This window comes from Rhinatrema bivittatum, chromosome 2 (genome assembly GCF_901001135.1).
Source record: "Rhinatrema bivittatum chromosome 2, aRhiBiv1.1, whole genome shotgun sequence".
In the NCBI taxonomy this organism is placed as follows: Eukaryota; Metazoa; Chordata; class Amphibia; order Gymnophiona; family Rhinatrematidae; genus Rhinatrema; species Rhinatrema bivittatum.
In genome coordinates this window covers 789,514,259-789,540,082 of record NC_042616.1, presented here as the reverse complement: position 1 = coordinate 789,540,082, position 25,824 = coordinate 789,514,259, and the positions used below count along the sequence as shown (strand labels likewise).

Below are 25,824 nucleotides of genomic sequence, written 5' to 3'. Positions count from 1 at the left end.
CCAACAAGTCACACAGACTATATGAAAATTGCCCTGATAAGGACATGATGCAATTAAATGTAAAGAAGGCATCCTAAGTATTAGGCCAAAAAAAATAAGCAAGTGAAGCAAGAAACAGGAAAATAATACAAAAACAAACAAAGGGCTACTGAATCATTTGGGCAGTTCTATTTTCCTTGATTAACACCCTATAGGTCAGTAAAGCCTGAATTACAAGAACATTTCAGATCTTAATAAAAACCGCCCATGGAAGGATGAAGATTTTCTGCTGCTCTCCTTGTGGTCTTACAGATACAAAAGACAAGACATATCAGCTGCATAGGACATAAACCAAAGCTGAATTAAATGTAGAGGTCCACAGGAAATTCTTGGACTCCAGGGATTTTTGTGCCAGCAACCTGGCTCCTCTTGAAAGTCAAAGGAAGTGGCAGAGCTCCTTAAAATTCTGGATGTTTCCAGTTTGGTGACATCATCGATTATGTCATAATTGTGGTGATGTAATAATGCTGCTATAGCATGTCTCTGTGCTGTTGACTCTGTTTGCACTGTTTAGCCTCAGTTAGCTCTAGCTAGTCTTCAAGTACAGGAGCAGCACTGTTGTTGTGCACAAATGGGGCTATTATTTGTGTTGCTCAAGAACGGATTGTGAGGGAAGACAAGTTGTTTTAAAGGTAGTCTGAACTTTTACAATTTAAAATCTATCGAGATGCTTTTGGGGTTTTGTAAACGTTTTAAACTTGCAGGAAAGTACTCTGCAGGGGGATTAGTATATACATGACCCCCCTTCTCTTTTTACCCATTGTACAGCAATACACATAGAAGTGTGATTTTGGTGTAGAAAAGAAAAGCCTTTTCAACCTGGTAAGTCATGAACATTGGTTTTCCAGCCGAATATCCAGGCATTCAGACTGGAATGTGCACTCTCTGACTTTTATCTGATACCTTCAGACCCTAGTTATATTTACACTATTCAACAGTTTGGAGACAAGAAAAAAACAATGGAAGATTGACGTGAGGTGATCTTTCTCCACCATTCATGATTGTGAGAAAAGCTTTTCTCGATCAAGTATTGTGTTCATCCTTCTATATCCTAAATGCAAAGATCTGTGGAGGTCCTTTATAATTCATTTTGATTTGGCAAACTTGGAAACAGATTTTGGATTTGAGTACACAAGGCTCATTTCAGGGTGCATCTGTATCTTGCCAGCTTGAACATCTTTCACATTGGGGAAAAAAACAAAAACAAAATCGCTTTCCATCCAATATAGCCATTGAAGTGTGAAATTCTTATAGAAAAATGAAAACATTCGGCACAGACTGCCAGAAAGCATCAGTTTCGGTGCACATCAGTGGTCAATCTCGGTGCGGTTCCACGTAAAGCCCTGGGACTCTCTGCTGTTCTGTTCAGAAGTTTGACATCAGCATTTTACAGGAGAATTAAAGCTTCTGGGGTTTCATTTCTCTGAAGAGGCGCAGGCTTTCCGAGTCACACAAGTGGGTCAATGTGACTGTGCTCAGCACCAAATGGATGAATTCTTCCTGAAACTTCTGAAAAAGGCAAAAAAAACGATTTCACTTCCCATGCACAGTCATTCTTGTGCAGCAGCGGCCTGTTTACTCCTTAGATTGATTTTTGCTTGCCAGGACTGTAAGAAAAAGAAGTCGCCTTACTGGGTTCAGACCGAGGGACCATCAAGGCCAGCATCCTGACCCTTAGGGGGCGCCGAAGAGCAGCCAGGTGGTGCCGTGAGTGGAGCCGCTTAACAACAAAAAGTAGAGGTTCGTCGGGCCACAGGCACCTACTACCTTTGCACAGGACCTGTCTCCAACAGTGGCCAATCCAAGTCACAAATACCTGGCAAGTACCCAAACATTAAATAGATAATCAGATTATCTGATGTGTTTTCTTCCCCTGGTCATACAGATCAATGAGAGAGACTTCTTTATGTTGTTTCTTCTGGCCTTTCTTTCCAAACCCCCTTTTAGATTTAATTTCTTGTTTTCTAAATCTGTGCTCAAGGTGAGCTACAAATCCAATCATAGTTGGTAGGTCCCTGCCCCAGAGAGATTACAGTCTAAGATGGTAACTTTCAAACCGGCGCGTGGGCGCACATTGGCGCGCACATGTCAGCCCGCGCCCTGGGGCACAGCCATTTTACAACAGTCGCGTGCATACATGTGCATGTTTTTAAATAGCCTGGCCACATGCACATGTGTGCCAAATTTTATGTGGGCGCGCAAGTGTGAGCAAATGCTGCTTGTTACGGCGGTTACTACCCCAAACCAAATAAGCCTGTTACTTCTATTTCTATGCATATACAGCATAGTTCTCTGCTTCAACGGCAGGGGAGAAGAAAAAACTGATACTTCACGCATATCCAGCATAGCTCCCTGCTTCAACGGCAGGGGAGAAGAAAAAAGGGTTCACACTCACAAAGCGGGGAGTAGCTGGCTTGTTACGGCGGTTACTACCCCAAACCAAATATGCCTGATACTTCACTTTCGATGCATATCCAGCATGGCTCTCTGCTTCAACAGCATGGGAGAAGAATAAACTGATACCTCAAGCATATCCAGCATAGCTCCCTGCTTCAACGGCAGGGGAGAAGATAAACAACCAATAAGGGCTGTATAACATAGTCTGAGTAGAACAAATAAGCATGGGTGTAGCTTGCTTATTGCGGCGGTTACTACCCCTACTACCCCTAACTTATCAGCTAGATATTCACTTGGATGCAGCTCCATCACTGCTTTCTACATTAATGGTGGGGGTGAAAAGGAAATAGAACCAAGAGCTAAGAGAAACAGATAAGTATGAGAGAAAAAAGTGTGTGAAGCTTGCTGGGCAGACTGGATGGGCCATTTGGTCTTCTTCTGCCGTCATTTCTATGTTTCTATGTTACCACGTAAATCAGGGGATCTTAAAATGGGCGCGGACTGGCACTATTCCCAGTTTTACCAGTTTATCTCCAGCTCACCTAGTTAGGACACAGGTCCTCCAAATCCCCCCTGTTTAATAGCCTTCTCTTCCCCCAGTTAGCCATGATCCTTAAAACCCTGCAGATCTGCCTATTTTTCTTTTTTTTTTAACTTACATATTATCCATAGCATAAGTAAAGTTTTGGGGCAGGAGGCCTGGGCACACGTAGGATTATGTAATTATTTACGTGCACATCTCAGGTTCATACCTTGAAATACCCGCGCCGTGCCCCGCCCTTTTTGAAATCTTCCGTGATGTGCATACTCCGTGAGATACGGATGTATCTTGGCGGCTTATAAAATCCACTTGCTGTGCGCACACCCAACATGTTTGTGCAACCCCTAATTAATGCATGTTTTGGGCTTTTAAAATGTATCTTTGGGTGGACCTGAGGCAGTGGAGAGTTAAGTGAATTAGTCAAAGGTTACAAGGAGCATCAATGGGAGAAGAGGAATTTTGAAGCCTGGCTTCCTTGTTTTTCAGCCCACTGATCTAACTACTAGGCTAGGCCTGGTTTTTCCAACATTCCTACTGAGCCAGCCTGGGGATTTTTTTCTACAGCACAGTTGCACCAGCAAGCTGCCTGGTCACACCGTCTCTTTTGAGAAGAACATTTCTGTAGTGCAGCGATAGTGAGCAGGAAAGCACCGTTGGGAGTTGGCGGTGGAGGAGAAGGGCACAGAAAAGTACCTCCTTCCCCCATGTAAAGTCATAAGGAGGGGGATCAGAGAGGAGAGGTAATAAAGAGCTGTAGAGTGAAGGGACTTGTAGGGGAGTAGCAGAAGCTTGAACTGTATGCGGAGGCAGACAGGGAGCCAATGCAGTGACTGCGTTTCTATGAAAGTAAGGGGGAGAAATAATCCAAATAGCTGTGACTGAAGGCTCATGAAGTCAGGCTCCAGCTGGGACAGGTTTTGTTTGAACTGCACTTGCATAGAAGCAGGGGGAAGCAGCTGAACAAAAAAACCCAACAAACTAGAATTTTCTATTTTCATTCAAAATCAAAGAGTTCTGAAATAGTCTGTAAAAAGAGATTAATGAACCCATCTGCCAGGCCATGCAACCTACTCTGTTGAATGGCAGGAAAGGCAGGTTTTGTCGGCCTCTCGGTAGAACACGCTATTGATTTACTCACATGCTGGACTCATTTATCTTGCACAAGGCTGTAATTTGTTACAGAAGCTCATTTGGTTGTGCAAAAGGTTGGCTAATTTGCAGTTACGTCTTTGTAATTTTTTTCACCTCCCCAGGGCATCGTATTTGCTATGTGCCGGCTTCCTAGTTAACAGGAGCATAGCATTAGAGCTACTAAACGTATTTTCTTTGAACTTATCAAGCAAAAGGAGCCTGCTAAATTATTTCTGGGGTGGGAAATGCTGATTATCCTACAGGATTTCTGGCAGTCATCTTGTGGTGCAGGAAGCGATTAAGGGAGAAATTGTCAAATTTTCTGCACAAGGGAAGAACACCATGCGTCCTTTTTACCCACCAGCGTTGGACCAATTCTCAAATCGGAAGTACGTACACGCTTTCACTTTCCAAATTTGCCACAGATACAAAGCATGTACTGTACTTCCACATGCTTTTTTTTGTGCAGGAGGAATGTTGCTGGAAGGATCTGCACAGTGATCTGGATGACTGGTTGATTTGGGCCAAGAGCATAGAAGAGTCACCTGGCTTCTTGCAAGGTGGTCTCCTTACTGCAAGATCTAGGTAGGGTCGTGAATGTGGCCAAGAACAGCTTACAGCCATCTCAGATCCTGGAGTATCTCAGAATTCATTTCAATATGAAGCAGGGCAAAGTGTTTCTGCCCAAAAATCACATTCAGAAGTTGATTGCTCAAGTTCAAACTCTAAAAAGGACTATTCACCCAACAATGTTGGCTTATCTACAGGTCCTTGGTTTGATCGCGGCCACGTTGGAGGTTGTTCCCTGTGGAGCCCACAGTCACAGACATACATGGTGAGGCTCCACTTGCCATTGGAGTTGAGTGTCCAGTTGCAGTGGTGGTTACAGGTGGATGATCTCAGGAAGGGAGTTTTCTTCGAGATACCGGATTGGTTAGCGCTCATAACAGATGTGAGCCTTCTAGGTTGGGGGCTCACTGTCAGGAGTTAATGGCACAAGGCCACTGGAGTGCTGAGGAGCATCAATAGAGAATCAATCGACTGGAAGCATGTGCAGTTTGGCTAATGTGCCTGAAGTTCACCAAGTGTCTAGAGGCTTGGGCAATCAGGGTAATGTCACACAGTGCGACAACATTAGCTCACATCTATCATCAGGGCAGAACCAGAAGCTAACAGGTGTCAGAGAAAATAGATTGCGAATATCCTGAAAACCTGACAATTTGGGGGTCCTCCAGGACAGGTTTGGGAACTACTGGTCTAGGGTTTTCTCAACTTCTTGTTTATTTAGGTAGAATTTGAATTTGTGTTGGAGATTTTTAGGTCTTCTCTGGAAAATCACAATTTTTTATTTATTTAGGTTTATTTTTAGGGCCCATGATTTGTAGTAAATCTCTAGCAGGTTTAGATTATCTTGTAGACCTTCTGCAGTTGTGTTCAGAATGACCAAATCATCTGCATAAAGCAGGTGTTTGATTTCTGAGTCATTTAGTTTTAACCTTGGAGTTGAGGTGCTCTCTACTATGGTGGGGAAATTGTTGATGTTGAAGAGGAATATTATTTATTATTGCTATTATCATAATGGATGATTACATGGATTTAATTATATCATACGTTTTTCCTCACTTCCAGGGTGCCAGATAGAACGGAAAGCTTTTGTAAAGTCAATAAAATATGCAAATATTCTCCCTAAGAAGGTTTTCTTTATATATTAGTTGATTATTGCTGGTAAGGTAAAGATATCAAAATTCATTAATGTAGAAGTTTCTTTCAATGAACTATATGTAACCCAAAAGCTCACATTTAAAAGGGTGGACCCTATTTGTACAGATCTCACCATTTCACCAAACCAACTGAGAGTCTTCCCTCTAGGGGGAAGCTTATTTTCAATGTCCTTTGCATTGTATATACACCCCTTCACTTATTTCCCCTTGCTGCCAGTCACTTGTAAACAGCACAGATGATCCCCCATTTAGGCAGCAACATGGAGACTGGGTGGGTTCCAACTCAATTTTACTGATAGGTTGTAAAAATGAATTGATGATTTCTTTGCAACTCAAAAGTGAAAATAGTCCACCTGATCTTCACAAACTGAAACTTAATAAATTTGTGACCGTACTTTCTCCAACAAATAGTTCTCCAATTATTTCAGCCATTTCTGGGGTGGAAGAGGAGCCCAATGGTTAAAGCAGTTGGCTCCAAACTAGGGAAACCAGGACTCAAATCCCACTGTTGCTCCTTGTGATCTTAGATAAGTCACTTCACCCTTTATTGCCGCAGGGTCAAACTTAGATTATGAGCCAGTGGGAAAAGGAAATATCGCTTTCCAGTACCTGAAAAGCAGAAAATAAATATTTGACTTTTTACTTACCCTACCTTTGAAGTCCATTCTTTACTTCAGTCCCCAGATCTTCCCATGGGAATGGGAAGAAATATATCCCCATGCGATAATAATACTGGTCCATAGTCCTCACTAATCTTCATTCTCCACTTTGTGCCACCTGAAGGGCACTTTTAATACACTACTGTTCCCTGGTGCTTCTCCCAGAGTTTACACAGAGTTCTTACAGCACACCTCAGCTTCTCCCTGGAATTGGATTTAGGAGTCCATTCTTCCTTGATGACACCCCTTCTTTTTCTTCTCCTCCAGTACTCTTAAAAGGCATTGCTCCTCCAATCCACTTCAGCTGAGCTCCTGGGCCCTAGAGAGCTCAGTAACAAAAACAGATACAGTTTTACTCAGCCGGGCAACCAAAACCAGAGGCAGAAAAAGTGGAAAACCACCTTCACCAGGCAGCTAAAACAGTTACTAAAGCAGGGGCAAAACAGTACAGGGATGAGGCTCTCTGAGGTCCATATTCAAAAGCATTTAGCCGGCTAATTTGGAAATTAGCTGACTCAATGAATATTTGGGCAAGCTATGCTTGTGATGGGTTGGGGCAGCACACTTCCTCTTATCTACTCACCCCCTTCCAGGTCACAGGGAAGCCGACTGAGCTCATGACGTAATTCATTCTTCTTTCCAGGAGGGGGAAGCAGAGCCAGATCCGAACTCCTGGCTCATGTCAGATTCAAGCCTGTAGCTCCCACAGTTCCACCTGTTGAGTGTTGAAAGGGGCATAGATTGCTGGGGGAAATACTGCTCTTGTTTGTCACTGTTTTTAATTTCTGATTATCTGTTTTGCTGCACAGGGTAAAAAGGGGGAGAATGGCATTCCAGGAGCTGATGGATCATTGGGCCCACCGGTAAGCAAAACTTTCATGTGGCTTTTCAGAAAGAACCGATTCGACTTTCCAGTACACACAGAATGGAAGAACCCCTTTTGAAAACAGGTATCAGTGAGATGAAGAGATGCCCTTAGCGCCTGAAATGCTGTCATTATGCAAATTACTTTATAGCGCATTCCCTGTGTCCTTGAAACGCACCTGAGTGTAAATAGGTCTGAAGCGGAAATGGAATGTAGTTTGGATTCTGTTTTGAGAAAGATAGAAACTGAGAAAATGTTGGCCAACAAGGACCATTTATTCCACCCAGTGTGCCCATTGGTGCCAGCGTACTGTGCGAGCACAGGTCTTGCATGTGGTCTTCTCCCTCCCTTCTCCCACCACTAAGGTTTCTGGGATTGCTTTACAAAACATGCTCTATGGGGCGGATTTTCAGAGCCCTGCTCGCGTAAATCCGCCCAAAACCGGGCGGATTTACGCGAGCAGGGCCCTGCGCGCCAGGAAGCCTATTTTACATAGGCCTCCCGGCGCGCGCAGAGCCCCAGGACTCGCGTAAGTCCCGGGGTTCTCCGAGGGGGGCGTGTCGGGGGTGTGTCGGGGGGGCGGGCCCGGTCGTCGCGGCATTTCGGGGGCGTGTCGGCAGCGTTTCGGGGGCGGGTACGGGGGCGTGGCTACGGCCCGGGGCGGTTCGAGGGCGTGGCCGCGCCCTCCGTACCCGCCCCCAGGTCGCGGCCCGGCGCGCAGGAGGCCCGCTGGCGCGCGGGGATTTACGCCTCCCTCTGGGAGGCGTAAATCCCCCGACAAAGGTAAGGGGGGGGTTTAGACAGGGCCGGGCGGGTGGGTTAGGTAGGGGAAGGGAGAGGAAGGTGAGGGTAGGGCAAAGGAAAGTTCCCTCCGAGGCCGCTCCGATTTCAGAGCGGCCTTGGAGGGAACGGGGGTAGGCTGTGCGGCTCGGCGCGCGCCGGCTATACAAAATCCATAGCCTTGCGCGCGCCGATCCAGGTTTTTAGCAGATACGCGCGGCTCCGCGCGTATCTACTAAAATCCAGCGTACTTTTGTTTGCGCCTGGAGCGCAAACAAAAGTAGGCTATTCGCGCGCCTTTTAAAATCCGCCCCTTAGTGCCTAAAACAGCATGTGAAAGTACAACCAGAACCCGATTTTGTATGGACTTTTATCCATACCCGTAGTATGTATTCCAGGGGAGGAGGGGGAAAAGATTGGTGCACATACTTTTGAGCTTGGAAAGTTATAGCTGCTTGGGAGCAGGTGTAATTTTATGCATTCATGTCCACTTGCACATACTTAAGCCAACCCGCACATTTTTAAGCAAACTTATGAGCATAAGTGTCAGCAGGGTTTAGCCCAGTGCAGGTAGTTCTAAAATTAGCTGCCCTATTTCTGTCCCTTGAATGCTTGAATTTTGCCACAATTTTGGCTTCTTTAACCTGTGCCAAAATTTGTTTCCAGGTTCCCACCACCATCTCAGTGAAAGAGTATTTTCTGACATTCTTATTGAGCTTCTGTTGCTTGAGCTTCAATATAATGACCCTTTCTCCTTAACTTTTTTCATTCTATGGCTAATTCCACCTTCTGGTAATTTTTGAACGATCATAAGCAATATGGTTTCACAGAGGAAAGATCTAGACAAACAAATATGATTGATTTCTTTGATGAAATGATAAGAATAGATCAGGAAGGTGCAATAGAGGTGGCCTATCTGAACTGTGGATACTGACACAGTTTCACACAGAAGACTGGTTTGCAAGCTAGCGAGTATAGGAGATGGAACATATTAATATTATTATTAATATTATTATTATTAAATCATAAACTGGTTAAGCAACAGGGAGTGATGGTCATTGGGGTCCACTCTGGGGAAGAGAAAGTGACCAGCGGAAAGCCATAAGGATCAGTGCTAGATTCAGGCCTCTTCAGTGTGATTTTCTCAGTGACAGTGGGGTAGATTAGGGAGGGAAAGTCAGCCTGTTTGAAAGTGAGATGAAAATTATCAAAAGAGCAAAGCTGCCAGAAGCTGTAAATAAGAGCAAACGGTGATGTAAAAAAATTGTAAAAATGCAAAGATGTTTGCTCAAATGCAAAAACATATCGAAATCATGCATTTAGGACGTGGAAATCCAAGGGCCAAATATCTTTTTAAAGATAACAAAATAGCAGTCACCAAGCAGGAACAAGACCTGAGGGTTATTATCTCTGATGATCTCAAGGGAACCAATTGGTGTGAAAAAAACAGATGGGGAGGCAAATAGCACTGGATGCACTAAGCCACAATGTTTTATTGCGGGAGGGGTCCCACTATTGCAGGGGGGATCTCACCGCGATAGTAGGGCCCCTCCCCTGAAAAAGCATCGTGGTTCTAGAGCGTGTTCTTTTGTGTTGAGGCTGCAGTGAGCTGCCCTTTAACGCGATGGTGGCCCGAACCTCACGGGACCACCATTGCCTTAAAGGGCCACTGGCTCAAAATAAAAGTCATGGAAAATGGGAAGGTTTATTGGGGGGGGGTCACTGCTGACCCCGTCTCAACCCAGCCCTAACACTCCCAAAAAGTAAAAATAGAAAAAATGTTGGCACGCGGCAATGGTCCCCCTGAGAGCATAACATACAAAAAATAGTGTGTTCCCCCCCCCCCCCAAGTCCAATAAAAGAAGTGAAGGTCCTGGCCTTTACACCCTCCAAATCCCAGGTCCCACTCCCCTATAAAAAATAGTAGTGTCCCAGCACTCACTTCTTCCCACCTCTGACCTCCCTCCTGCCCCTCCCCCCCCCAATAGCTTAAAATGGATCCTGTGTCGGGGCCAGCCTAGTTGGCGCCATTTTCCAAAATGCTATCCATCCTGCATTCAGGCCATCACTGTTCCAGCGATCTCAGAATCATTAGAAATTAAAGGCTTGTTGGAATAGTATGGCTTTTAACATGGCAAAGAACTTGGAAGACCCCTGAGGTTTTTTTTACACTTGAGAAGGGGGAAGCTTTGTTCAGGATGCTTGGACCCTTTAACAAGATGGTGGTCCTGGGCTCAGGGACCACCAGAATGTGGCATTTGTGGGTAACTAATCCATGGTATTTTTCTATGTGGTATTTTTATAGCTGGGAAAAATACCATGTGCTTTCCTTAGCTGAGGTACCGAGTATCGCTGCTTAGTAAACCCCCCTGGTATTTTCCGTGTCCAGTGGAAAATACTGTGGCTTAGATATGTCAATTATCAAAAAACCAGGGGAACACCAGAATCAAAAATCAATCAATCAAAATAAACTAGCTAGTATTACAAATTAATAAATTTAAATTATGTTGCTATTAATCAGAATCAAAAGTGAGAAGAGTCATGTGACTGAAAAATGTATTTGAATTAAAATTCCCTTTATTTATATTGAATAGTATTATTCTCTGTAATATATTTATTTGTAAGAGAGGAAAAGACCTTAGCACTGGTTCCGACTATGTATTTCATCAAGTCGTTGCAATCATAAGTCTTTAAAAAAACCTCTCTTTTTTTAAATTTATAAATAAAATCTATTTTATTATTCTTTGAAAAAGTCATGAAATCTTCACTGTCCTCTGAATAAAGCCATAAATTATCTTCTTTTTTTTTTACTACGGATAGAAATACTTTTTTTGTACTATTCCAGCGCACATCCATTACCATTAAAGAACAGTCTCCCTGTCTCACAATTCTTTAGGTATAGGCGTAATTGTTCTGATAAATTTATTTTCAAAAAGAAATCAGAGAAATTGAAAGAATAATTTAAGTCAAGGTGGCGGTGGCAGAGGGGGATGACCCTAAAGTGGTGCGTTTGTTCCGGAAAGAGGAATTATGGCCCTTAATTCCACATGTTTTCGAGGAGTTGGGGATCAAAGTTCCTCAGGAGGAATCCAATCAAGAAGGAGTGAATCCAGTCATGGATGGACTGAGGGGTCCAGCAAAAGGCTTTTCTTTTCACAAGTCAGTGAAAATGCTGGTGGTCAAGGAGTAGGATACTTGTGAGATGGGCCTGAAATTAGACTGGGCAATGGCTAAGTTGTATCCATTGCCGGAGGACACCCTCGAGTTGTTGGCACTCCGTAAGGTGGACACATCGGTATCTGTGGTCACTAAGAAAACCACTATTTCTGTGGCTGGTTCAGCAGCACTGAAGGACATGCAGGACAGGAAGTTGGAAATTCATCTCAAGAAGATATTTGAGGCGTCTGCGTGTGGCATTTGGGCTGCTGTGTTCAATAGTTTCATGCAGAGAGCAGGTTTGTGCTGAGTGCAGCAGTTGTAGGCTGCGAGATGGCTTTCTCCATCGGAGACTAAACAGGCAGACTGTCTAGAAGCAGCAGCAGCTTATGTAGTGGATGTCCTATATGACCTCATCAGAATGTCTTCACACATCCCGGAGCTTTACTCGCATCGGCGGACCTTTTGAAAATAGGCCCGGCGCTCATAAGACCAGTTACATGCGTAAATCCTTTGAAAATCCGGCCCAAAGGTTGCATTAGCATTCCTTTTGAACCAGACAGTGGAACTGCTGGCCTTTTCAGATTTGGATGTGGCGGCCACGCACAGTAGAGAATTACGTTGTTTTGATGTGAAGCGGACTTTATTGCATTACCTCAAGGTCACCAATAGCTTCAGGATGTCTGACCATCTCTTTGTGCTTTGGAGAGGTCCTAGGAAAGGGCAGAAGGCTTCAAAATCCATGATAGCAAGATGGTTGAAAGAGACAATTAGCTCGGCTTATATCTGTAACGGGGTGTCCTGTTCCAGAGGAACTGAGGGCTCACTCAGTTTGGTCTCAGCGACTTCTTGGGCTGAGTATCAGCTGGTGTCGTCACAAGAAATTTGTCGGGTGGCTAATTGGAAGTCATTGCACACTTTCGCCAGACATTATTGTTTGGATGTCCAAGCCCCAGAGACCAGGGGTTTTGGTGAGAGTCCCACCCTAATTAGGGAAGCTTGGGTACATCCCCTTTGGAACAAACTCCCCCCCTCACTATGCCAAGAATCATGCCCAAAAAAATTCAAATAGGACCTAAAAACCTACCTTTTCAAACAAGCATACTCTGATCAGCATACCTCCCTCACATGAAGTCCACTCCCTTCCATGACACCCACCCCACACTGTCCAGCACGGCATTCTTGTAAATAGCGATATTCTTGTAAATAGTGTCATTCTTGTAATTAATGACATTTTTAAGCTTCATATTTAAAACTTTATGATTTATAACTTGTAAACTGTTCAATGTTACCCTATCTTTATATCTACATGTTCTTTGTTTCACTGTAAAGCGCTTGTTGCTGATTTTCGTTTAATGTGAACAGATGAGATGTTCCCAACATTCATCGGTATATAAAAAACTTCCAAATAAATAAAATAAATCCCAGGAGGCTGGACTGATCTGGATATGAACATAAGAAATTGCCATGCTGGGTCAGACCAAGGGTCATCAAGCCCAGCATCCTGTTTCCAACAGAGGCCAAACCAGGGCACAAGAACCTGGCAATTACCCAAACACTAAGAAGATCCCATGCTACTGATGCAATTAATAGCAGTGGATATTCCCTAAGTAAACTTGATTAATAGCCGTTAATGGATTTCTCCTCCAAGAACTTATCCAAATCTTTTTTGAACCCAGCTACACTAATAGCACTAACCACATCCTCTGGCAACAAATTCCAGAGCTTTATTGTGTGTTGAGTGAAAAAGAATTTTCACCGATTAGTCTTAAATGTGCTACTTGCTAACTTTATGGAATGCCCCCTGGTCCTTCTATTATTTGAAAGTGTGAATAACCTATTCACATCTATTCGTTCAAGATCTCTCATGATCTTAAAGACCTCTATCATATCTCCCCTCAGCCGACTCTTCTCCAAGCTGAACAGCCCTAACCTCTTCAGCCTTTCCTCATAGGGGAGCTGTTCCATCCCCTTTATCATTTTGGTTGCCCTTCTCTGTACCTTCTCCATCGCAACTATATCTTTTTTGAGATTTGGCGACAGGAAAGGAAAATTGGTTCTTACCTGCTAATTTTCGTTACCGGAATACCACGGATTAGTCCAGACTCCTGCGCTGGTCCTGCTCATATTTCTGACATGATTCTTTTGTATGTATGCTGCAGAGCTGCTTAAGATTTCAAGTTTGTTCTCCTGGTTTGGAGTTTTGAAGCGAACAGTTTTCTTTTGGAGTTTTAACCTTTTTTCCCCCTTGCTCATTTGAGGAAACTTATTTGCATTAAGGTTGTTATAGGGTTGATCTTGGCTTGGGTACAGGTCAATACTGAGGGGACTGCAGGTGGCACTCTAGGTTATATGCCAGTGTCAGTGAAACTTTCTCTGTCTCCATCTGCTGGAAGGGAGGAATAATCCCAGGATTGATCTGTGGTATTGCAGGAACAAAAATTAGCAGGTTATAACAAATTTTCCTTTGTTCATCTTATGGCACTGTTTATGTGATGCAACATGTGCAATAAAATCCAATCTAGTGGGTAGCCTTGTGGCTCATTGATAGTGCATGCAGATGAGTCAGGTTTCAGCCACATATCTGTACATACTAGCAAGAACCGGAGGCATAACGGAAGAGGTGTGCTCTGACTCCCTAGCAGAGAGAGAATATAGTGCGGGGCTTACTCATAAGCAATGCCATCCTTCAGATTTGGGAGATCAAAGAAAATCTAAAATATGACTTTAATTCCTAACTCCTTCCCATTTCCTTCCCCACTCCTACTAAGGCTATCAGGAAGGAGCATATAGGAGCACACAGCTCCCTGTCTCTACGAGCGGTGAGGATGCCAAGTGCTTTTCTGGGCAACACTATGCCCCAGGGTTCTGAAGAATTGACTTTTTTATTTGAAACATTAGAGAAACATAAGAAGATGTCAGCAGGTAAGGCCACCCAATCTGTCCTTTTGCTCTTCACAAGTCTTACCCACTCTGTAGTTTTTTGTTTTTTTTTCCCTTCCCTTCTCTCACCACTAAAGTCACTTTGGGGCGGATTTTAAGAGCCCTGCTCGCCTAAATCCGCCCAAATCCGGGCGGATTTAGGTGAGCAGGGCCCTGCGCGCCGGTAAGCCTATTTTACATAGGCCTACCGGCGCGCGCAGAGCCCCGGGACTCGCGTAAGTCCCGGGGTTTTCGGAGGGGGCGTGTCGGGGGGGCGTGTCGGGGGCGGGCCCGAACCGCGCGGCGTTTTCGGGGCGTGTTGGGAGCGTTCCGGGGGCGGGCCCGGGGGCGTGGCTACGGTCTGGGGCGGCCCGGGGGCGTGGCCGCGCCCTCCGGACCCGCCCCCAAATCGCGTCCCGGCGCGCTAGCGGCCTGCTGGCGATCGGGGATTTACTTCTCCCTCCGGGAGGCGTAAATCCCCCAACAAAGGTAAGGGGGGGGTTTAGACAGGGCCGGGCGGGTGGGTTAGGTAGGAGAAGGGAGGGGAAGGTGAGGGGAGGGCAAAAGAAAGTTCCCTCCGAGGCCGCTCCGATTTCGGAGCTGCCTCGGAGGGAACGGAGGTAGGCTGCGCGGCTCGGCGCGCGCCGGCTATACAAAATTGATAGCCTTGCGCGCGCCGATCCCGGATTTCAGCGGATACGCGCGGCTACGCGCGTATCTACTGAAATCCAGCGTACTTTTGTTGGCGCCTGGAGCGCCAACAAAAGTACGCCTATTCGCGGTTTTTGAAAATCTACCCCTTTGTGTCTATCCCATGCATGCTTGAACTCTGCCACTGTTTTTGACTTCCATAAGAAGTCTTCCAGGTGTCCAGCACCCTCACAGTGAAAAATGATTTTCCTACATATAATACGGGATGGACACAACGTGACTTTAGTGCAGGGAGCAGGGAAGGAAAAGACTTTCCTTCTGCCGCATAGGCTAACCCCCTTGTCCAACCTCTGGACCATATTGAAACCTAGTAGATGCTTGCATGATTGTAGAATATTTCCCTTTTTTTTCCTTTCTTTGTTCTAGAGCAGGGGTGGGAAAACTTGTGTTACACAGGGGGTCACATTAGCAGCTGTCGCCTGCGCCGGGGTGGATGCCTTGAAGCTCAGGTCAGGGGAGTGGGTGAGAGGAAAAGGAGAAATCAAGAGCGCTATATTAGAAAAATATAGACCCAGCATACTGATATTTTCTTCTATCTATATTTCTGTACTTGTACTCTCAGGCTACATAAAAAAAAACATTAAAAAAAAAAAACTAAGGCATTGTAATGCTTGTTAAAGAAAAAAAAATTAGATAAACCCACATTTCCCCAGGCAACAATACAAAAAAAACTGGCCCAAGAACAGACTTGTCTCCCTTTAGACACATCTTATTCTCCCAGGCTACATAATAAAAAAAAACGGAGGCTTTGCAATGCTTGTTATACTCAGCAGAATTGTAGTTGCAGAGGGCAGCTGTCTTTTTTTTTTTTTTTTTTTTAACAAGCTTTGCAAAGCCTCAAGTTTTGATTTTTTTTTTTTATTATGTAACCTGAGATTCTAAAAAAAAAAAAAAAAGAATACTTGAGGCTTTGCAATTCAGCCCATATATTTTCCCCAGGCTATAGAATAAAGAACGCCTAACTGCCTTTTTTAGGGTCCTTGCTGAAGTAGCAGCAGCAGCAGCAGCTGGTGGTCCTTGGAAAGGAATGGGTGGCCGCAGGAGGTTTTGTGGGTTGTTTTGGGTTTTTTTTTGTGCTTGCTTTTTACTGCTGCTTGAAGCATCAGCAGAGACAGTGGGGGGATGGTCTCAGGCTGGTCAGGGGTTGGCAGAAGGGAAGAAAGATCAGTGAACCGAGGATGTCTTGAGCTCCACTAGCAGACCCTGCTGACGTCGTCATCAAAAGCCAGAGGTTTCTGCTTTTTTATGATCTGCTGAGGCACGTGGCATCCTCAGCAGGGACAGCCATGTTGGTGGGCTGCTAACACTATTAATTCAATCCAGATTTTCCCAATGACAGAAATGGCAGAGAAAAAAAGGTCCTGTGGGCCAGAAATGGCCAGCAGACTGTAGTTTAGTCACTTCAGTTCTAGAGAGTACATCTTTCGCTCCTTAGGTTTCCCTATTTAAGGAGTATAGTGCAAGCCATACATCAGTTTGCTTTAGATGGGGAATGCAGTAAGAAGACAATACAGGGTGTTTCAAAAAGATGGGCCCATCGTGAAATATATTGCTTTGGTATTGGGTACATCATTTTGAAACACCCTGTATAATAATCAGTGTTTCCGACAATGGAGCAGTGACTGATCTTTCAATTGTCTGTACTTATGCAGAAGTGTTCTCCAGAACTACTACTACTGCTACTACTTAACATTTCTATAGCGCTACATGACATACGAGGCACTGTACAAACATACAAAAAGACAGTCCCTGCTCAATAAGACAAACATACAGGACAAGAGACTTATACTGAACACAGTACTCGAGCTGGGGTCTCACCATATTGCATCCCTCTTTTCCACTAGTGTTGTCTCTTTAAGCATGTACTCATGTATATTATTGCCTTTCCCCAACTGCTTTGTCATACTGACTTGCTACCTTGAGATCATCAGAGATATCTCCCAGTCCTTTTCCCTGTGTGGTGACTGCTAGCTCTCCTGTCAAGTCTATACAGCCTTATTTTACCCCTCTACATCAGACATCAAATTAAATCTGGTGTATAGGGCTCAGTTGAAGTGTGCCTTTACTTCTTTGTCAGAGGTTGACCTTATAATACTGGCAATAGCATCATCTGTATTGATCATTTTCTGTTTGTTAAAGCTGTATGGACCCAAGGCTTCTCCATAGATCCTCCTGCCCTCATCCATTCTTATTGTGTATAGATGTATTACTTTCTCCATCTTGCTATAGCTACTTTGATCTTGTGTGTACCTGTCATAGACTACGCTGCACTGTGAACATAAGCTACATACTAGAACAATAATATAGCAATAATTTTGACTGATTGGAGTCCTTAGTTATAAGACTGTTTCAAATGGGGTTTTCTTCCAGCTAATGCACTGATAGTCCCAGGAGATGCTTACTACGGTGTATCCAGGTTAATGTAGTTAGAAACAGACTCAAAGATGAGGGAGGGTGCTGCCTCTGCCACTCTCCACATGAAAGTTGATTTTATAAATAACACTCTTGTTTATATGTGCTGCAATTGGAGGGTGGGTTTGCCAGGGAATGTGTGCTTTAGGAACTGGATACCAGATGCAAGTTCAATCCCCTTTATTTTTGCAGGGCCTACCTGGTTTGCCTGGCGCTGCTGGACCCCTAGGACTAGCTGGACCTCCAGTAAGAACATTACTGTATTATTGAAGAGCTTTCAGATCTGACCTAACCTGATTTTTGTGGATAGAATTGTTTGGAAGTTAATCTAATCTAATCTAATTTGAGGTTTATGTCCTACATTCCTGGTCCAGCAAAGCAACACCCTGTGCGGTTTACAGCAATAAAAATGCATAGTCAAATACAAAATACATAGTCATGTAATCAAATACATCCAATGTTTTATACATATATAGAGGCCAATATAAAAAAAAAAAAAAGCTGAATTCCTAAATTTAGGCTCCTAATTAGGTGCCTAATTTTGGCACCTGTTTTCAGCCAAACTTGGGTCTTAAGTTTACAGCTGAAATTCACTTAAATTTTTATGATCCTAAGTTTAGGAGTGAAACTAGGAGCCTAAATTTAGGAACTCTAATCTAGTATGTTTTTGGAAGGGCCATTTCAGGTGCCAAAAGGAGCCTAATTCTTTGAATATTGGCTCCATAATCAACACAAACAAACAAAAATCAAATACATAATAAATGCATAATATAAATCAATACATAGAGTAATAGGTTATTTTGAAAAATTGTCAAAGGCATGGCAACTATAATAAAAAAAAAATGTAATTGTGCATTTGGGATGTAGAAAGTCAAAGGACAAAAATCTTTCTTTGAAAGTGAAGAACTAGCTGTCACAAAACAGGTGACTGGCACATATGTCCATAGTTCTGATGTGTAGCTAGAACAGACTCAAGCTGCATACAATAGCCAAGAATATTACGCCTGCATGAAGAAGTGGTAACTGTGCTTTGTTGTGGCTATGCACAGCGTTCAGCATAAGAACATAAGAACATAAGAAATTTCCATACTGGGTCAGACCAAGGGTCCATCAAGCCCAGCATCCTGTTTCCAACAGTGGCCAATCCAGGCCATAAGAACCTGGCAAGTACCCAAAAACTAAGTCTATTCCATGTAACCATTGCTAATGGCAGTGGCTATTCTCTAAGTGAACTTAATAGCAGGTAATGGATTTCTCCTCCAAGAACTTATCCAATCCTTTTTTAAACACAGCTATACTAACTGCACTAACCACATCCTCTGGCAACAAATTCCAGAGTTTAATTGTGCGTTGAGTAAAAAAGAACTTTCTCCGATTAGTTTTAAATGTGCCCCATGCTAACTTCATGGAGTGTCCCCTAGTCTTTCTACTATCCGAAAGAGTAAATAACCGATTCACATCTACCCGTTCTAGACCTCTCATGATTTTAAACACCTCTATCGTATCCCCCCTCAGTCGTCTCTTCTCCAAGCTGAAAAGTCCTAACCTCTTTAGTCTTTCCTCATAGGGGACACATTTCTCTTGGCTTGTCTTAGGATGAGCTCAGTTTTGTGACTCTGTTGTTTATAAAGGTCTCCAGGGATGATCTAGGAACCTATAGGCAGTAAGCCTGACATCAGTGTTGGACAAAACGGTGGAAGTCATTCTTCAAAACAAAATCACTGGCCATATAGATAGACATGGCTTAAAGGAGAAAAGTCATCCTGGTTTGAGTAAAGGAAAGTCTCATCTTACCTTTCTTTGAGATTTTTTTGATGTTGTAAATAAACTTGCGGATAAATGTGAGCCAGTTGATATAGTGTATTTGTACTTTCAGAATTCATTTGACATAGTCCTCCATATGAGATTCTTCATGAAATTAAATAAGCATGGAATACAACGCAATGTCCTATTGTGGATTAGTAACTGTTAAAAGTTAGAAAATAGAAGTTAGGACTAAATAGTTTTCCAAATGGAGAAAGGTCATTAGTAGAGTACAGCAGGGATTGGTACTGGGACCTCTGCTTTTAACATATTCATAAATGATCAGGAAAAGGAAACAACTAGTGATGTGATCAAATTTGCAAATGACAGAAGATTATTCTAAGTTGTTAAAACAGCAGCAGATTGCGAAGTAATGAGAAAATAGAATAAAGAGACCATAAAGTATAAAATGAAATGTGCAGACAAACTGAACAGGAAGCCGCAACAAGCCAGACTCTGTATGCACTGCAATAATAGAAAAATAGAAATATCACCATTCTTTATAAAACATCAAACAATAAAATCAAGAAACATAACACATCAATCATAATAGTAAAACAAAAAACATAAAAGAATAAATGTTGCAAAACAATTGCTGAATATCCAAAATTTACCAAATGCCTATAAAATATTTCAAAACAGCAGACACATCAAACACCAAGCAATAATTAAAACAAATAAGGATTAAAAAATGCTTTTCTCCATATGTGGGAACTTTTGATTTCCAGATGCCCCCCTCCCCATTCCCCCCCCCGTACTCACACACATATCTCTCACACACAGATACACACCTCCTCTTCTTCAACCACCAGCAGGATGAAGTCTTCTGGCAGCTGCCAGGTCTGGTTCGTCCTTTCTCTTTGGCCACTGCAGAATGGGCTTTATTGTAGCCTGATGAGACTTTCTCCATCTTCATCTGCCAGCAGGATGATGTTGTAGGCTTAAATGCAACTCCTGCTGCCAGCTTAGGGGGAGGAGAGCAGAGGAAGGTGTTGTAGATCAGCATCGGGATCGGTCAGGGGTTTGGTTAAACCCTGCCCGATCTGATGTATAAAATTGGGGTGGCATACATACATAGGCTCTATCTCCCTCACACGCACACACATAGACGCTTGCTCTCTCATAATCGCTGGTACTGTCTCCCTCACACAGACACTCGCTCTCGCACACTCACTGGCAGTCTCTTACACACACACACACACACACACACATACATACACACACACACACAGACACTCGCTCTCGCACACTCACTGGCAGTCTCTTCCTCACACATACACACACACACACACACACACCCTTGCTCTCAGACACACTGGCATTCTGTCTCTCACTCGGCTATTTGCTTTCATGCTCTGGGCCTCTTCTTAGGCTACAGGCTGGAGGGAATGTGCTTGGGCCCCCGCCACTGGCTTCTAATTTGGCAGCAGGAAGCAGGTGCTGGCAGGCCCAATGGGCCTTTTGTGATTCGGCACGGGCAGGAATGGAACTGTTTGCAGCCCCACTGGGCTTTTTTGTTGCTAGGCATAGGCGGATAGAGAGGTTCCGTCTCCTCAGAATCCCGCCAGCTCCCGGTCAATGTGATCCGGCAGATTCGCTCAGCTCTCCCTTCTCCTGAGACCCCTGTCTGACTGCTTCTCCTCCTGCGGGCTGCCACTGGGTGGAGCGAGTCAACAGAGGGCTCAGGGGGAGCCAAGGCTGAGCTATGAAAATAAAAAAAAACAAAAACTGTTGCGTTTGGCGGTCCATAGACTACCCACCGTGAACCACTGCACTCACCTCCCCTAGTTGGGCCAGCGGTGTCTCCCCTCAGCACGGTGAACACCACTGGTCAGCCACGCTGTGGGACGCCACTGGCAAGATGCTTCTGACACTGTGCGCCACACATCCCCCCTAGACGCGCCCGAGCAACCCCTCTCAGGTATTTAAGGGATCGTGGAGGGAAAGTCCCCGCAGCTCCTAGTGATGACATTACCTGTACAGCCCTATATATAAGGACAGCTCCCAGTAAGCAACTTGCCTCAGCAGCAGGTCCAGCTACTTGCTAAGTGCTGTGTGTTGTTTCCCTGAGTTCCAGCCTTCGTTCCAGCCTTGTCTTCAGCCTTCACTCAGCCTGTTTCAATCCTCGTCCAGCTGTTGTCTTCCGCCTTCGTCTGCCCTATCCACGTTGCCCACCTGATCCTGCCCTTGTCTGCCTATCTGGCCTATCCACCCTTCGTCTCCTCCCTCAGACGGATACCTGGTTTGACCTTGGCCTGGATCTTGGATACGAACCACCACTGCCTGCCTCTGACCATCGCCCGGGCCTCGAATACATCTGACTTCCGCCTGCCTACGACCCAGCTTACCACAGACCTTTGCTCTGGCCATCAGCAGCGATCCCACTCCCAGGTCCTGCTGGCCTCAGCACCCACAAGCTCAAGCTGAGGGGAATGTGAGCTGTTATAGGTGAAGGTCCTGACCAGCCTCTGGTTCGCTTGGGTCTGCCTGCCAATGGTGGGAAACTGCAGGGCTCCTCTCTGCAGGTAGAGGCAAAACTGCCTCGGTCCAAGTGCCCACAAATACAGCAAAAACGCTATAATTTTAAACATGATCCTTACTTTGAGATCCCGTGGGACACAGCAGACAGTGAACAGGTGGCAGGTACTGCTTGCAGCCTCATTCTGCCACCTGGTAAGGGCAGAGTTGGAACGCAGCAATATCTGCTGGGAGGGCGTTGGGTGGCAAGTTTTCTAGTCACAGCACCGACGGCAGATACATATCAGGGACGATTCTTCTCTGCCTGCTGCTCCCCCCCCCCCCCCCAGATACCTGCCACCCTAGGCACGTGCCAGGTTTACCTAGCGACAAATCCAGGCTTGGATGAGAGGCTGTGCAGGCTTGGGGCTCTTCTGCTTGGAAACGAGGCAGCTGTAGGGGGACACGATGGAAGTTTGTAAAATGATGAGGGGGGTGGAACAGGGGAATAAAGGAATGTTATTTACCCTTTCATAACAAAACTAAATAAGGGGGCACTCCGTGAAACAGGCAACCAGCACATTTAAAACAAATCGTAGAAAGTTTTTTTTTACACTCGGCACACAGTCAAGCTGAGGAATTTGTTGCCAGGGGGGCTTGGTCACGGCAACTGACATTCTGGGATTTAAAAGAGGTTTGGACAAGCTCCTGGAGGAGAGGTCCGAGGACTGAGGAAAGCTTCCTGGGAGTGAGTGACAGGAAGTGTATCTACTCTAGGGTATTTGTGACCTGGATTGGCCACTGTCGGAGACAGGATGCTGGGCCTGATGGACCTTGGCCTAACCCAGCATGACATTTCTTACGTTCTTGTGACATGATTTGCTGTTCTGCTAACACACCATCCCCACCACTTGCAATTGAATTTCCTATGTTATTTTTTTTTTTTTTGTAATGTTGGCTGCAATGATGTTTTGCTATAGCCAATATGGCACTTCCCTGGCCTTTGAAGAAACTTGTTCTACATTTGAACTTGGTGGAAATTTGATTTGCAGAAGTCAGAGAAACTGCTGATGAGATCAGGCTGCAATTCCTACTGTGCCATTCAAGTGCAATTCATGTTTCCCTTCCCAACCCTATGTGGATTTCAGTAGTTAAGATCCCCATCTAGTGGTGAAAGGGTGTAATGCGTAGTAAAGTGGTAACCCTGGCAAAAGTCCTGGCTGGCTTCTGACTTCTACTGGTGCTAGCCGCCGCATCTGCACTGATAGCCAAAAGTGACGGTAAAGGTTTCGAGGATTGATGCTTCTTTTTAATGGATGGCGTATTGTAATAAAACGGCAGGACAATAGCGAGAGCTCATTAATAAAATGTCCTGCCATCAATGTTTTTGTTTCATGAAAGACTTTTCTGCTCCTTTTAGCTGACATTTACCGTATTTATTTTACTCGATTAAAAATCGCCTCCTTATCCCGTTAAAGCTCTTCTTTTTTTTTTTTGTTAACTCTTACAGCAGTAGAGAAAGGAAGGCAGGCAGAGGAGAGGGAGAGAAGGAAGGGGTGGGGGGAACAGGTTAGGGCAGCCTCTCCATAGCACCAAAGGCACAGAAAAACGAGTGACTTCAGAATCTTTCTCGTCTTTTTTTTTAATCTAAGGAGGTAGCAACCAAAAAATGGGCTTGCACTCCCGGGCGCACTAGTGGCCTGGCCCGCAGCAATGTCAGAGCTGCTGCAAATCTCCTGCCTCACCACCGCCAGTGACCCTTAGCTTCTGTGCAGGCAGAGAACACTGGGGTTTCTCTGTGCCGCACCACCTATATGTAGTGGCGATGATATCACGGATAAAGTCTGTGTGCTCTGCCTCCATCTGTTGGTAGGGGGACACCACCCACCTGTTTGGATCGGACTGAAATGAGAAAAAGGTATAATGCATGAGGTGCTGTGATCAGAGTTGGACAGGTTATGTATTGATTTTTTTTTGTGTTAGTATGTGTTGCTTTATATAATGTATTGGCTGCATTTGATTCTGTACATGACCGTGCATTATGCATTTGATTATGTATTTTTATTGTTGTAAACCACATTGGGTAGTCCCTTGATTGGCCGGAGAGGTATTCCATAAACCTCAGATTAGATATGATTAACTTCCAAATGATTCTCGGAGTTGTGCATGAGGTGTTACGATCAGAGTTGGACTGGCACAAACTTGGGTTTCCAGGCATTCAGCTGACACTGTAAAGGCACATGTAGTGGGCACTTTAACATCTATAGGCGCATCTAGCAACCCATCACCAATGAGTTCTCCTCTCTCCTGGTTGCAAAAAAAAATGGATACAAGCCGAAAAGAGGTCCCTTCTAGCAAAACAAAAAAATTTTTTTTCTATGTTCTGCCCATTGTCTTGTTTTCTCCTTTCTGTTGAAGACAACACTTAGTTATTAGAGAAACGATAATTGTTTAGCTTTGGTTGTGGTTCTGCGATGACAGTAGTGCAATAAGTCACGCTACCCACACTGTCTCCCTGCTTGGAAGTTTTTCTTAATCAACTGACACAAGTTAGCAGTGTAGCAAGTGTACAGACAATTTGGGAACAGCAGGCCTAGCATCAAACAAGAAACCCCTACACGTGTTCAAACTTTTTCACGGAAATTTCTAAAAGAGCCTCCTGGTTCCACAAGCAAGGGCGAGTCACCAGAGAACAATCACAGGTAACCGCTTCCCTTTTCCCTACGTTGCAACCAGAACTCTTGTCTTGTCTTACTCCGCAGTAATGGAAGTTCTGTGAATGTCAATACACTGATACATCCATAACGTCTGTTCTGCTTATATTTGTTTTAGGGGCTTCCTGGTGAAATAGGTTTTCCTGGAAAACCAGGCCAGAGCGGATTACCTGTAAGTTTCAGCCATTTATTTTTATAGCATGTAATATTCTGTCCAGCTCTAGAACTGCTGCTCTACGTGGGGAATGTACTAACGACAGAGCATCGTCGTCAGAATTTTGGACAATGAATAACGTTGTTCATGTCCTTGAGACTGCTACATTGGACTTTTACCATAATTAATTAAAAGGAATCCAAACTGCAAGTTAAGGTTTTCCTTCCGAAAGAACCTCAAAACCTGGCTCTTCCGGAAAGCATTTCCTCCAGACAAATAATTTCTGCCACGGCCCCCCCCCCCCCCCCCCCCCCCCCCCCGTTCCCCTATCCAGCCTTGCGCATAATTAACCAAAACCTGATTATATCCAGTAAATAATTAATAACACTATCAGTCATTCTGTTTATAGTTAGCTTGGTTCTTAACTAAAATGTTATATTGTATCCTGTTATCATGTAGTTAGCTAGGTTCTCAATTTTAAAGATGTTATACTGTACTATGTCATTAAGGCCAGCCTTTGACATTCTGTTTTATGTAACCGATGTGACATAACTTATCGAATGTTGGTATAGAAAATCAAATAAATAAATACATAAAAAAATAAGTGCATATTTGGTGAGCCTTGGTTTTAAGATTGAATTTCTAACAAAAATGCAGTGTTGTTAAGAGATAAGTGCCACAGCATTTTTATCTACACTTAAAAACATTAGGAGAAGCTGCCTCCTGCAATGTTCCATGCTATATTCCATTGTGTTTCAATCCCTTCTCATTAAGATTTCTTGTTAAACTATTTGTGGATTTTGGTGGGCTAGGAGACACCAGTGGATCTCAGCTATTCTGAAGTGTCTGATGTCTCTTTGCTAGTATGCTAACACAGGATTCCCCAATTCTTTCTACTATCAGAAAATTAATGGGATACGCCCATCACACAATTAAATAATTACAAACAATATTATGTTATTTTTACAAATGGGGCCTATGTAATAGACTTTAGCATTATGTTAAGGCCCTAGTGTGCATGCTAAAAATAGTGAGCTCTGCAGGAAGACCTGACCATGCATGTTAAAGGGGTCCTGGAAGATGTTAGCATGAGCATGCAAATATTTGCCTGTGCATGCATACAAAGGAAGGAAACTCATATGCAAATGAGGATTTATATCCACAATTGTGCTTGATAAATAAAATCATATGCTGATCCTCCACACTTTTTACTGAGCAATGGATACAATTTAATACCTGCTAGGACCTGGTTTTAACTTACTAATGTGAGCACGTTACTTACTAGGGACAAAGTGTGATCAGCCTAAAGGGAGCATGCTCTTGAAAGGGCTCAGCTAACTGGAAAAAGAGGGTTTGAAAAAT

The 25,824-nt window shown here is 44.1% G+C and overlaps 1 protein-coding gene across 1 annotated transcript in view; it reads left to right on the top strand.

The window, feature by feature from the left end:
• COL22A1 (collagen type XXII alpha 1 chain) overlaps nt 1-25,824 on the top strand; it is a 791,008-nt gene that overhangs the window by 573,402 nt on the left and 191,782 nt on the right. Inside the window, exons 23-25 of the mRNA XM_029592071.1 lie at nt 7,298-7,351; nt 17,527-17,580; nt 24,427-24,480. Coding sequence (XP_029447931.1) covers nt 7,298-7,351; nt 17,527-17,580; nt 24,427-24,480 — 162 coding nt within the window. The remainder of the gene's footprint in view (nt 1-7,297; nt 7,352-17,526; nt 17,581-24,426; nt 24,481-25,824) is intronic.